General features: G+C 48.9%; 1 protein-coding gene across 1 annotated transcript; it reads right to left on the reverse strand.

Annotated features, from left to right (window-relative positions):
• Positions 1-9,373: 9,373 nt before the first annotated feature.
• On the reverse strand, positions 9,374-11,723 carry LOC118944046 (pollen-specific leucine-rich repeat extensin-like protein 1). Its single transcript, XM_036961571.1, has 2 exons — positions 11,677-11,723; positions 9,374-11,447 (listed from the first exon to the last, which is right to left on the reverse strand). Exons 1-2 carry the CDS (start codon positions 11,721-11,723, stop codon positions 9,374-9,376), a joined length of 2,121 nt encoding a protein of 706 aa, XP_036817466.1.
• Between the last annotated feature and the right edge of the window lie 2,048 nt (positions 11,724-13,771).

The following is a 13,771-nucleotide window of genomic DNA, read 5'->3' on the forward strand; positions in this document are numbered from 1 at the left end:
TGAGATGTGCAGTGATTGGTTTAAAGATAATACAATCATACCTAGTGGTGTGTTCTGTGTGACTCATGTCTAAATGAATCAATTGTCTCCAATGCTGCCTGTTTGAAGGTCAAATTGAGAGAAACTGGGGAACGATATGACTAATCGCTCGGAGCATTTGGCAACAGACAATAAATGCTGTTTAATGCAGTCACGATCGGCAATGTTGTTCATAGTTTGAGTTGAATGAGTATGGGCAATGTATGAACAGCTCTTGTTTATTATAAAAGGTATTTATGTTTGTTCACCTGACAATGGTTCCCTGTCAGTCTTTGACAGTGTTCGTCTGGAGAAAATGTGCACTACTCTTGAAAGTGCAATAGGTTTACCCTAATTGGCTGTCTGCAGACACGGCTCTCTTCTATCTCAATATAACAAACACACAGAGATATGCAAAAGGTCATCGGATGAGAGGTTCGGGCGAATTTGCTCCTCAGAGAGAAATGCCACTGACCCGACTTTGGAGATATGAGGCAGGAGAGGAGTCCAGGAGGCAGGAGCAGCCCTGTTCCCTTAAATTTTGACATTTTTTTAAAAACTTGTTGTCAGTTGGAGTAGAAGTTGTTAAATTCAAACTCAAATTAAACAAAAAATAACGTTTCACTTTTTTTGTTGAATTTCCTCAGTGAAGCTGTCTTTTAAAAAAACAGGGTTCTGTGTTGTGGTCCTTAAGGTTCGAATCAGAAATGACACCTTTTTGTTTTTGTGGGAAAAAAATAAAGCTCACTGAAATTCTTCTGTTTTCCTGTTATTGTTCTTTTCCTTTTCTTAAAGGGATACTTTGAGATTTTGTCAATGAGTCCCTTTATCTACTTCCCCAGTCAGGTGTCCACCTGGATATCTTTTCTCCTGTCTGTGTATCCACGTTTCTATCCACAGTATCCCAAGTCATGCATATCATCTAAATAAATTAAATCCTGACAGCTGTGAGGGAAAAAAAAAAAAGTTTCTGTACAATTGTATAAAATGCAGACGTATAATTTGTTCGTTCGACATGGTGGGGTCTTTCAGGGCCGTAAAATGAGTTATGTGAGAAATGGCAGTGAAAATGCCTTTCTGAGCCAATATTGATATAATAACAATAATAATAAGGCAACTTGGAGTCATGTGATTACATGCTGTGTGGTCCTCCCACTACGACTCAGGAAACAGTTTATCAGGCTACAGATGAAATGTGTTATGGTGAACAGGGTGGTGAAAGTGCACGGTGATGAGCTTGATGCTCCTTTCCAATAAATAACCAGAGTCTTATTCTGGTGACATGAGGATCGATGCTCGACTGCCGTTTGACAAATACAAACCTCTCTCTTATCCTTAATCTCATCATGTAGACTAGCCGACCAGCACTGTATATGTGAGCCCTGTATAGAACCAGCCCTGTATAGAGCCAGCCCTGTATAGAACCAGCCCTGTATAGAACAAACTTCTCTCTTATCCTTAATCTCATCATGTAGACCAGCCGACCAGCCCTGTATAGAACCAGCCCTGTATAGAACCAGCCCTGTATAGAACAAACCTCTCTCTTATCCTTAATGTCATCATGTAGACTAGCCGACCAGCACTGTATCTGTGAGCCCTGTATAGAACCAGCCCTGTATAGAACAAACCTCTCTCTTATCCTTAATCTCATCATGTAGACCAGCCGACCAGCCCTGTATAGAACCAGCCCTGTATAGAACAAACCTCTCTCTTATCCTTAATCTCATCATGTAGACTAGCCGACCAGCACTGTATCTGCCAGCCCTGTATAGAACCAGCCCGGTATAGAACAAACCTCTCTCTAGGGCCTGCCTTGTTGATAGTGTGGTAAAGAAGGTAGAAACTAGGGCCTGTAGGACCTGCCTTGTTGATAGTGTTGTTAAGAAGGTAGAAACTAGGGCCTGTAGGACCTGCCTTGTTGATAGTGTTGTTAAGAAGGTAGAAACTAGGGCCTGTAGGACCTGCCTTGTTGATAGTGTTGTTAAGAAGGTAGAAACTAGGGCCTGTAGGACCTGCCTTGTTGATAGTGTTCTTAAGAAGGTAGAAACTAGGGCCTGTAGGATCTGCCTTGTTGATAGTGTTGTTAAGAAGGTAGAGCAGCACTAAATACTATGCAGTATTGAGTTTTTATATGTGTTATTTTTTCCAATGTAATCTTAGGTTTTATTAAATACAGTCGGGAGGAACTATTGGATATAAGAGCAACGTCAACTCACCAACATTACGACCAGGAATATGACTTTTCCGAAGCGGATCCTCTGTTTGGCCTACCACCGAGGACAATGGATCGGATCCCAGCCGGCGAACCAAAACAACGATGCTGTTGAAGAGGCAGACTGAGTGGTCTTCTGGTCAGGCTCCGTAGATGGGCACATCGCGCACCACTCCCGAGCATACTACTCGCCAATGTCCAGTCTCTTGACAACAAGGTTGATGAAATCCGAGCAAGGGTAGCAGTCCAGAGAGACATCAGGGACTGTAACGTTCTTTGTTTCACAGAAACATGGCTCACTCGAGACACGCTATCTGAGTCGTTACAGCCACCTGGTTTCTTCACGCATCGCGCTGACAGAAACAAGCATCTCTCTGGTAAGAAGAAGGGTGGGGGTGTATGCCTTATGATTAACGAGACGTGGTGTGATCATAACAACATACAGGAACTCACCTGACCTAGAATTCCTCACAATCAAATTCCGACCACATTATCTACCAAGATAATTATCTTCGATCATAATCACAGTCGTGTATATTCCCCCCAAGGAGACACATTGACGGCTCTGAAAGAACTTCATTGGACTCTATGTAAACTGGAAACCACATATCCTGAAGCTGAATTTATTGTAGCCGGGGATTTTAACAAGGCTAATCTGAAAACAAGGCTCCCCAAATTCTATCAGCATATCAATTGTGCAACCAGGGATGGTAAAACCCTGGATCATTGTTATTCTAACTTCCGCGACGCATATAAGGCCCTACACCGCCCCCCTTTCGGAAAAGCTGACCACGACTCCATTTTATTGCTTCCAGCCTAGAGACAGAAACTAAAACAGGAAGCACCCGCGCTCTGTTCAATGCTGGTCTGACCAATCAGATTCCACGCTTCAAGATTGCTTTGATCACGTGGACTGGGATATGTTCCGCATAACGTCGAGCAACAACATTGATGAATACGCTGATTCGGTGAGCGAGTTTATTAGCAAGTGCAATGGTGATGTTGTACCCACAGTGACTATTAAAACATTCCCCAACCAGAAACCGTGGATTGATGGCAGCATTCGCGCGAAACTGAAAGTGCAAACCACTGCTTTTAATCAGGGCAAGGTGACCGGAAACATGACCGACTACAAACAGTGTAGCTATTCCCTCCGCAAGGCTATCAAACAAGCTAAGCGCCAGTACAGAGACAAAGTAGAATCTCAATTCAACGGCTCAGAGACAAGAGGTATGTGGCAGGGTCTACAGTCAATCACGGATTACAAAAAGAAAAACCAGCCCCGTCGCGGACCACGATGTCCCAGACAAACTAAATAACTTCTTTGCTCGCTTTGAGAACAATACAGTGCCACTGACACGGCCCGCTACCAAAACCTCTCTCCTTCACTGCAGCCGACGTGAGTAGAATGTTTAAAAGTGTTAACCCTTGCAAGGCTGCAGGCCCAGACTGCGTCCTCAGAGCATTCGCAGACCAACTGGCTGGTGTGTTTACAGACATATTCAATCAATCCCTATCCCAGTCTGCTGTTCCCACATGCTTCAAGAGGGCCACCATTGTTCCTGTTCCCAAGAAAGCTAAGGTAACTGAGCTAAATGACTACCGCCCTGTAGCACTCACTTCCGTCATCATGAAGTGCTTTGAGAGACTAGTCAAGGACCATATCACCTCCACCCTACCTGACACCCTAGACCCACTCCAATTTGCTTACCGCCAAAATAGGTCCACAGACGACGCATGCACACTGCCCTAACCCGTCTGGACAAGAGGAATACCTATGTGAGAATGCTGTTCATCGACTACAGCTCAGAATTGAACACCATAGTACCCTCCAAACTCGTCATTAAGCTCGAGACCCTGGGTCTCGACCCCGCCCTGTGCAACTGGGTACTGGACTTCCTGATGGTGTTGAGGGTAGGTAACATCTCCACCCCGCTGACCCTCAACACTGGGGCTCCACAAGGGTGCGTTCTCAGCCCTCTCCTGTACTCCCTGTTCACCCATGAATGTGTGGCCATGCACGCCTCCAACTCAATCATCAAGTTTGCAGACTACAGTGGTAGGCTTGATTACCAACAACGACAAGACGGCCTACAGGGAGGAGGTGAGGGCCCTTGGTGTGTGGTGTCAGGCAAACAACCTCACACTCAATGTCAAGAAAACAAAGGAGATGATCGTGGACTTCAGGAAACAGCAGAGGGGGCTGCCCCATATCTACATCAACGGGACAGTAGTGGAACGGTGGAGAGGGTGGATAGTTTTAAGTTCCTCGGCGTACACATCACAGACAAACTGAAATGGTCCACCCACACAGACAGCGTGGTGAAGAAGGAGAAGAAGGCGCAGCAGTGCCTCTTCAACCTCAGGAGGCTGAAGAAATACGGCTTGTCACCAAACACACTCTTACTGATGCACAATCGAGAGCATCCTGTCGGGCTGTATCACCGCCTGGTACGGCAACTGCTTCGCCCATAACCATAAGGCTCTCCAGAGGGTAGTGAGGTCTGCACAACGCATCACCGGGAGAAAAACTACCTGCCCTCCAGGACACCTACACCACCCGATGTCACAGGAAGGCCATAAAGATCATCAAGGACAACAACCACCCGAGCCACTGCCTGTTCACCCCGCTATCATCCAGAAGGCGAGGTCAGTACAGGTGCATCAAAGCTGGGACCGAGAGACTGAAAAACAGCTTCTATCTCAAGGCCATCAGATTGTTAAACAGCCACCACTAACATTGAGTGGCTGCTGCCAACACACTGACTCAACTCTAGCCACTTTAATAATGGGAAAAATTTATCAACTTATCACTAGCCACTTTAAACAATGCCACTTTATATAATGTTTACATACCCTACATCACTCATCTCTTATGTATATACTGTACTCGATACCATCTACTGCATCTTGCCTATGCCGTTCGGCCATCACTCATTCATATATTTATATGTACATATTCTTATTCATTCCTTTACACTTGTGTGTATAAGGTGTGTATAAGGTAGTTGTTGTGGAATTGTTAGGTTAGATATTACTGCATGGTCGGAACTAGAAGCACAAGCATTTCGCTACACTCGCATTAACATCTGCTAACCATGTGTATGTGACAAATACATTTGATTTGATCTGCGGTGAAATGTGACAGAGCTGTGTTTGTCAGACCATGAGACATCCTGAAAATTGGTCTTCTCACAAGCTTCCGGAACAGTAAGGACTATCTGTTATTCAATGTGTTTCTATTGGCTAATAGCAGTAAGGACTATCTGTTATTCAATGTGTTTCTATTGGCTAATAGCAGTAAGGACTATCTGTTATTCAATGTGTTTCTATGGGCTAATAGCAGTAAGGACTGTGATTCAATGTGTTTCTATTGGCTAATAGCAGTAAGGTCTATCTGTTATTCAATGTGTTTCTATTGGCTAATAGCAGTAAGGCCAAAAGTACTTTTTAATAAATAAAAAAATTCTGATACTTTAAAATCAAATAGCATAATGATCCTTGGTATGAACTAAAAACACCCCCTCCCCCAGCTTAGACAGGGTTTAGACTTATGGGTTAAGAGAGTTTCTCTAGAAGCTCTGCTCTGATCCCACCCCTCTATACTCTGCTCTGATCCCACCCCTCTATACTCTGATCCCACCACTCTATACTCTGATCCCACCCCTCTATACTCTGATCCCACCCCTCTATACTCTGATCCCACCCCTCTATACTCGGATCCCACCCCTCTATGCTCTGATCCCACCCCTCTATGCTCTGATCCCACCCCTCTATGCTCTGATCCCACCCCTCTATACTCTGATCCCACCCCTCTATACTCTGCTCTGATCCCACCCCTCTATGCTCTGATCCCACCCCTCTATACTCTGATCCCACCCCTCTATACTCTGCTCTGATCCCACCCCTCTATACTCTGATCCCACCCCTCTATACTCTGATCCCACCCCTCTATACTCGGATCCCACCCCTCTATGCTCTGATCCCACCCCTCTATGCTCTGATCCCACCCCTCTATACTCTGATCCCACCCCTCTATACTCTGATCCCACCCCTCTATACTCTTATCCCACCCCTCTATACTCTGCTCTGATCCCACCCCTCTATACTCTGCTCTGATCCCACCCCTCTATACTCTGCTCTGATCCCACCCTGCTATACTCTAATCTACACTATATTTCCCTAATGACGAAGCTCGAAAACTCTATCGCTGCCTTGATAGCTTTTCAGTTAAATTGTTCAGAGACTCTCTTTGCTCCTTGACCTCTTAACAGTAGGATTGGATAAGAGCAGGCTGCATTACCCTGAGAGATGAGATGGATTAGGGTTATTGATCTGTCTCCGTCCTGATATCAGGAGGGTTTCTGATCTATAACTCTGATTCAGTGTATCCATCGCTCCAAGAGAAGAGACATTTCTATCATTCCATAAAACCCAATTTGATCTGAGCTGAATGTTCGGTGATTTAATATTGATACATTTTATTGATCACTATCTGCCCTTGAACTCTGGATTGTAGAAAGACTTATCAATATCAGATGATTATTATATTAGGGCAATTATTAAACACATCAGGATTTAATGTCACTTTACCAAGACTGAGACCCCGAGACAATGCATGACCAGTGGAGGAAAAACTACCCAAAAATCATACTTGAGTAAAAGTAAAGATACCTTCCTAAAAAACGACTCAAGTGAACGTGACCCAGTAAAATACTACTTGAGTAAAAGTCTTTGGTTTTGTATATATTTAAGTATCAAAAGTAAAAGTATAAATAATTTAAATTTCCTTACATAAAGCAATCCAGACGGCACTATTTTCTTGTTTTTGTAGCCAGGGGCTCCAACACTCAGACAGTGTGTTTAGTGAGTCCTCCAGATCAGAAGCAGGAGGGATGACCAGGGATGTTCTCTGTTTAGTGAGTCCTCCAGATCAGAAGCAGGAGGGATGACCAGGGATGTTCTCTGTTTAGTGAGTCCTCCAGATCAGAGCCAGTAGGGATGACCAGGGATGTTCTCTGTTTAGTGAGTCCTCCAGATCAGAGGCAGTAGTGATGACCAGGGATGTTCTCTGTTTAGTGAGTCCTCCAGATCAGAGGCAGTAGGGATGACCAGGGATGTTCTCTGTTTAGTGAGTCCTCCAGATCTGAGGCAGTAGATGACCAGGGATGTTCTCTGTTTAGTGAGTCCTCCAGATCAGAGATGGTAGAGATGACCAGGGATGTTCTCTGTTTAATGAGTCCTCCAGATCAGAAGCAGGAGGGATGACCAGGGATGTTCTCTGTTTAGTGAGTCCTCCAGATCAGAGATGGTAGAGATGACCAGGGATGTTCTCTGTTTAATGAGTCCCCCAGATCAGAGGCAGTAGGGATGACCAGGGATGTTCTCTGTTTAGTGAGTCCTCCAGATCAGAGGCCGTAGGGATGACCAGGGATGTTCTCTGTTTAGTGAGTCCGCCAGATCAGAGGCAGTAGGGATGACCAGGGATGTTCTCTGTTTAGGGAGTCCTCCAGAAGAGAGGCAGTAGGGATGACCAGGGATGTTCTCTGTTTAGGGAGTCCTCCAGAAGAGAGGCAGTAGGGATGACCAGGGATGTTCTCTGTTTAGTGAGTCCTCCAGATCAGAGGCAGTAGGGATGACCAGGGATGTTCTCTGTTTAGTGAGTCCTCCAGATCAGAGGCAGTAGGGATGACCAGGGATGTTCTCTGTTTAGTGAGTCCTCCAGATCAGAGGCAGTAGGGATGACCAGGGATGTTCTCTGTTTAGTGAGTCCTCCAGATCAGAGGCAGTAGAGATGACCAGGGATGTTCTGGTAGGGATGACCAGGGATGTTCTCTTGATAAGTGAGTCCTCCAGATCAGAGGCAGTAGGGACCAGGGATGTTCTCTTGATAAGTGTGTGAATTGGACCAATTTTCCTGTCCTGCTAAGCATTCAAAATGTAACAAGTACTTTTCACAGGAAATGTGGAGTAAAAAGCACATGATTTTCTTTAGGAATGTAGTGGAGTAGAAGTTGTAAAACATATAAATAGTAAAGTACAGATAATTAAAAATTATTTAAAGTACTACTCCAGTACTACTTTACACCCCTGTGCCTGACCCTGTTATTGTCCCAGGGTGAATGTATATTACCGCATGGCACAATGTATCACATCTCTCCTTGTTGTCACTGAATTTCCCCCCAATTGTTTCTGATTGAAAAACATTTGGTATTGCAGTTTCAGGTCACTTCATGATTGGCCACAACCCTGGCTTGTATCCCATGACATCTCAACATATCCTTACCCTTCTGCCCGTTCCATCAGTCTGGCTCCAGATTCATGACCTCTCAACCTCATATCCTCCCCCTTCTGCCTGTTCCATCAGTCTGGCTCCAGATTCATGACCTCTCAACCTCATATCCTCCCCCTTCTGCCTGTTCCATCAGTCTGGCTCCGGATTCATGACCTCTCAACCTCATATCCTCCCCCTTCTGCCTGTTCCATCAGTCTGGCTCCGGATTCATGACCTCTCAACCACATATCCTCCCCCTTCTGCCTGTTCCATCAGTCTGGCTCCGGATTCATGACCTCTCAACCACATATCCTCCCCCTTCTGCCTGTTCCATCAGTCTGGCTCCAGATTCAGTCAGATATGAAGGTGGATCTCATCACTTCAGTTCAGGAGCATCATGTCTGTGTCAGTCTCTCAGTACGCTGCTTAGCAGGGACCTCCCGTAATGTTATCCTATAGCCCTATAAACATAGAGAGCCATGTACTGTATTCCAAATGGCCCCCTATTTCCCTAAGGGCCCTGGTGAAAAGTAGTGCACTAGAAAGGGAATAGGGCCCTGGTCTAAAGTAGTGCACTAGAAAGGGAATAGGGCACTGGTGAAAAGTAGTGCACTACAAAGGGAATAGGGCCCTGGTCTAAAGTAGTGCACTAGAAAAGGAATAGGGCACTGGTGAAAAGTAGTGCACTACAAAGGGAATAGGGCCCTGGTCTAAAGTAGTGCACTACAAAGGGAATAGGGCCCTGGTGAAAAGTAGTGCACTACAAAGGGAATAGGGCCCTGGTCTAAAGTAGTGCACTATGTAGGGAATAGGGTGCCATTTGGAACACAGACATGCCATGCATAGCTGGCGACCACAATAACAAGGGGCTAGGGGAAGTAACCAGGGGCTGGAGTCTGTGTGGACATGGCCTCTCTGGGGTCTGTGTGGACATGGCCTCTCTGGGGTCTGTGTGGACAGGGCCTCTCTGGGGTCTGTGTGGACAGGGCCTCTCTGGGGTCTGTGTGGACAGGGCCTCTCTGGGGTCTGTGTGGACATGGCCTCTCTGGGGTCTGTGTGTGGACAGGGCCTCTCTGGGGTCTGTGTGTGGACAGGGCCTCTCTGGAGTCTGTGTGTGGACAGGGCCTCTCTGGGGTCTGTGTGGACAGGGCCACTCTGGGGTCTGTGTGTGGACAGGGCCTCTCTGGGGTCTGTGTGTGGACAGGGCCTCTCTGGGGTCTGTGTGTGGACAGGGCCTCTCTGGGGTCTGTGTGTGGACAGGGCCTCTCTGGGGTCTGTGTGTGGACAGGGCCTCTCTGGGGTCTGTGTGTGGACAGGGCCTCTCTGGGGTCTGTGTGTGGACAGGGCCTCTCTGGGGTCTGTGTGTGGACAGGGCCTCTCTGGGGTCTGTGTGTGGACAGGGCCTCTCTGGGGTCTGTGTGTGGACAGGGCCTCTCTGGGGTCTGTGTGTGGACAGGGCCTCTCTGGAGTCTGTGTGTGGACAGGGCCTCTCTGGGGTCTGTGTGTGGACAGGGCCTCTCTGGGGTCTGTGTGGACAGGGCCTCTCTGGGGTCTGTGTGGACAGGGCCTCTCTGGGGTCTGTGTGGACAGGGCCTCTCTGGGGTCTGTGTGTGGACAGGGCCTCTCTGGGGTCTGTGTGGACATGGCCTCTCTGGGGTCTGTGTGGACAGGGCCTCTCTGGGGTCTGTGTGGACAGGGCCTCTCTGGGGTCTGTGTGGACAGGGCCTCTCTGGGGTCTGTGTGGACATGGCCTCTCTGGGGTCTGTGTGTGGACAGGGCCTCTCTGGGGTCTGTGTGTGGACAGGGCCTCTCTGGAGTCTGTGTGTGGACAGGGCCTCTCTGGGGTCTGTGTGGACAGGGCCACTCTGGGGTCTGTGTGTGGACAGGGCCTCTCTGGGGTCTGTGTGTGGACAGGGCCTCTCTGGGGTCTGTGTGTGGACAGGGCCTCTCTGGGGTCTGTGTGTGGACAGGGCCTCTCTGGGGTCTGTGTGTGGACAGGGCCTCTCTGGGGTCTGTGTGTGGACAGGGCCTCTCTGGGGTCTGTGTGTGGACAGGGCCTCTCTGGGGTCTGTGTGTGGACAGGGCCTCTCTGGGGTCTGTGTGTGGACAGGGCCTCTCTGGGGTCTGTGTGTGGACAGGGCCTCTCTGGGGTCTGTGTGTGGACAGGGCCTCTCTGGAGTCTGTGTGTGGACAGGGCCTCTCTGGGGTCTGTGTGTGGACAGGGCCTCTCTGGGGTCTGTGTGGACAGGGCCTCTCTGGGGTCTGTGTGGACAGGGCCTCTCTGGGGTCTGTGTGGACAGGGCCTCTCTGGGGTCTGTGTGGACAGGGCCTCTCTGGGGTCTGTGTGGACAGGGCCTCTCTGGGGTCTGTGTGTGGACAGGGCCTCTCTGGGGTATGTGTGTGGACAGGGCCTCTCTGGGGTCTGTGTGTGGACAGGGCCTCTCTGGGGTCTGTGTGGACAGGGCCTCTCTGGGGTCTGTGTGTGGACAGGGCCTCTCTGGGGTCTGTGTGGGCAGGGCCTCTCTGGGGTCTGTGTGGACAGGGCCTCTCTGGGGTCTGTGTGGACAGGGCCTCTCTGGGGTCTGTGTGTGGACAGGGCCTCTCTGGGGTATGTGTGTGGACAGGGCCTCTCTGGGGTATGTGTGTGGACAGGGCCTCTCTGGGGTCTGTGTGGACAGGGCCTCTCTGGGGTCCGTGTGTGGACAGGGCCTCTCTGGGGTCTGTGTGTGGACAGGGCCTCTCTGGGGTCCGTGTGTGGACAGGGCCTCTCTGGGGTCTGTGTGTGGACAGGGCCTCTCTGGGGTCTGTGTGTGAACAGGGCCTCTCTGGGGTCTGTGTGTGGACAGGGCCTCTCTGGAGTCTGTGTGTGGACAGGGCCTCTCTGGGTATGTGTGTGGACAGGGCCTCTCTGTGGTATGCGTGTGGACAGGGCCTCTCTGGGGTCTGTGTGGACAGGGCTTCTCTGGGGTCTGTGTGGACAGGGCCTCTCTACCATCTCTAACCCACCTGACAGTGTGTTACCCTGCTAGCCCACAGTGAGGCAGCAGCGCCCTGTGTGTGTGTGTGTGTGTGTGTGTGTGTGTGTGTGTATTAGTGGCATGATGACTTGATTTTCATCCAGCTATGCCACTTTGTTCAGATGGTGACATGATCAATATGTGCTGCCAGCCACCGTCGTCGAGCCACAGGACCTGTGTCCTCATCTGCAACTTTGTACATCGTCCTTGTCGTTTGTTCACTCCTGCCTGGCAACCTTCGGCTGACATTTAGTATGGCACTTCTCTTTATCAAGGTGAAGAAAAACACAGAGGGGAAGACCTATAGTCTCTCCATGGGCTTCTCTTCTCATCTTTTTAACTCATTGATGCTGTTGATGATGATGTTGTTGTTGTTGTTGTTGTTTGTAGAGCTGGATGTATTAGAGGTGCTGTAGAACCAGAGGAAACAGTCTTTGAGTAATTGTGACACATTGATTTGTCACCTATTCCCTACGCAGGGAACACTGTTGGTGCCAGTTGGGATGTACCCATGAAATCTTTAAAAAAAATGATTCTAATCAAATGAAAATCAAATCAAATTGTATTTGTGAACAGGAAACAGCAGGTGTAAACCATCCAGATGAAAGCTCTTCCTTCCCAATGCAGAGTTCAATGTCAAAGGTAGGAAGTCCAGAATAGGATCTTAAAGATGCGTTATACATGTTTTGTATACTTTCAGCCAGTGTGTCTGTTGGCTTGTATGGTATGTTACGACCCGCGGGTCGTGGACGGACGTGTGTCTGTTGGCTTGTATGGTATGTTACGACCTGCTGGTTCGTGGACGGACGTGTGTCTGTTGGCTTGTATGGTATGTTACGACCTGCGGGTCGTGGACGGACGTGTGTCTGTTGGCTTGTATGGTATGTTACGACCTGCGGGTCGTGGACGGACGTGTGTCTGTTGGCTTGTATGGTATGTTACGACCTGCGGGTCGTGGACGGACGTGTGTCTGTTGGCTTGTATGGTATGTTACGACCTGCGGGTTGTGGACCAACGTGTGTCTGTTGGCTTGTATGGTATGTTATGACCTGCGGGTTGTGGACCAACGTGTGTCTGTTGGCTTGTATGGTATGTTATGACCTGCGGGTCGTGGACGGACGTGTGTCTGTTGGCTTGTATGGTATGTTACGACCTGCGGGTCGTGGACGGACGTGTGTCTGTTGGCTTGTATGGTATGTTACGACCTGTTGGTCGTGGACAGACGTGTGTCTGTTGGCTTGTATGGTATGTTACGACCTGCGGGTCGTGGACCAACGTGTGTCTGTTGGCTTGTATGGTATGTTACGACCTGCGGTTCGTGGACCAACGTGTGTCTGTTGGCTTGTATGGTATGTTACGACCTGCGGGTCGTGGACCAACGTGTGTCTGTTGGCTTGTATGGTATGTGACGACCTGCGGGTCGTGGATGGACGTGTGTCTGTTGGCTTGTATGGTATGTGACGACCTGCGGGTCGTGGACGGACGTGTGTCTGTTGGCTTGTATGGAATGTTACGACCTGCGGGTCGTGGACGGACGTGTGTCTGTTGGCTTGTATGGTATGTTACGACCTGCGGGTCGTGGACGGACGTGTGTCTGTTGGCTTGTATGGTATGTTACGACCTGCGGGTCGTGGACGGACGTGTGTCTGTTGGCTTGTATGGTATGTTACGAGCTGCGGGTCGTGGACGGACGTGTGTCTGTTGGCTTGTATGGTATGTTACGACCTGCGGGTCGTGGACCAACGTGTGTCTGTTGGCTTGTATGGTATGTTACGACCTGCGGGTCGTGGACGGACGTGTGTCTGTTGGCTTGTATGGTATGTTACGACCTGCGGGTCGTGGACGGACGTGTGTCTGTTGGCTTGTATGGTATGTTACGACCTGCGGGTCGTGGACCAATGTGTGTCTGTTGGCTTGTATGGTATGTTACGACCTGCGGGTCGTGGACAGACGTGTGTCTGCTGCTTTTTGTGATTTCCTTTCAATTCATGTCCAATTAGACAACCAGGTGAGGGGAGTTCCGAACAAATCAATTACTTTAATGAATCAATCAAGTAACCTGAAAACCTGCACACACTTGGCCCTCAAGGAATTGAGTTTAACACCCGTGGTCTGGAGGGATGCACTCTATCCCAATCTGACTGCCAGGGAGCTTCAGTCGGCTGTGGGAAACAAACAGTGACTAAATAACCTGAAAGGGAGGCAGGGAAGATAAGATGGGAGGGAGTGAAAGAAGAGAAGAGGGCTCTG

The sequence above is a fragment of the Oncorhynchus mykiss genome, chromosome 24 (genome assembly GCF_013265735.2).
Source record: "Oncorhynchus mykiss isolate Arlee chromosome 24, USDA_OmykA_1.1, whole genome shotgun sequence".
Lineage (NCBI taxonomy): Eukaryota > Metazoa > Chordata > Actinopteri > Salmoniformes > Salmonidae > Oncorhynchus > Oncorhynchus mykiss.

Coding starts and splice junctions, on each gene's coding strand:
- LOC118944046 (XM_036961571.1), bottom strand. CDS start 11,723: ATGTACAAAGTTGCAGATGAGGACACAGGTCCTGTGGCTCGACGACG. Junction 11,448..11,676: donor GGTCCTGTGGCTCGACGACG/GTGGCTGGCAGC, acceptor CTGTCCACACAG/ACCCCAGAGAGGCCCTGTCC.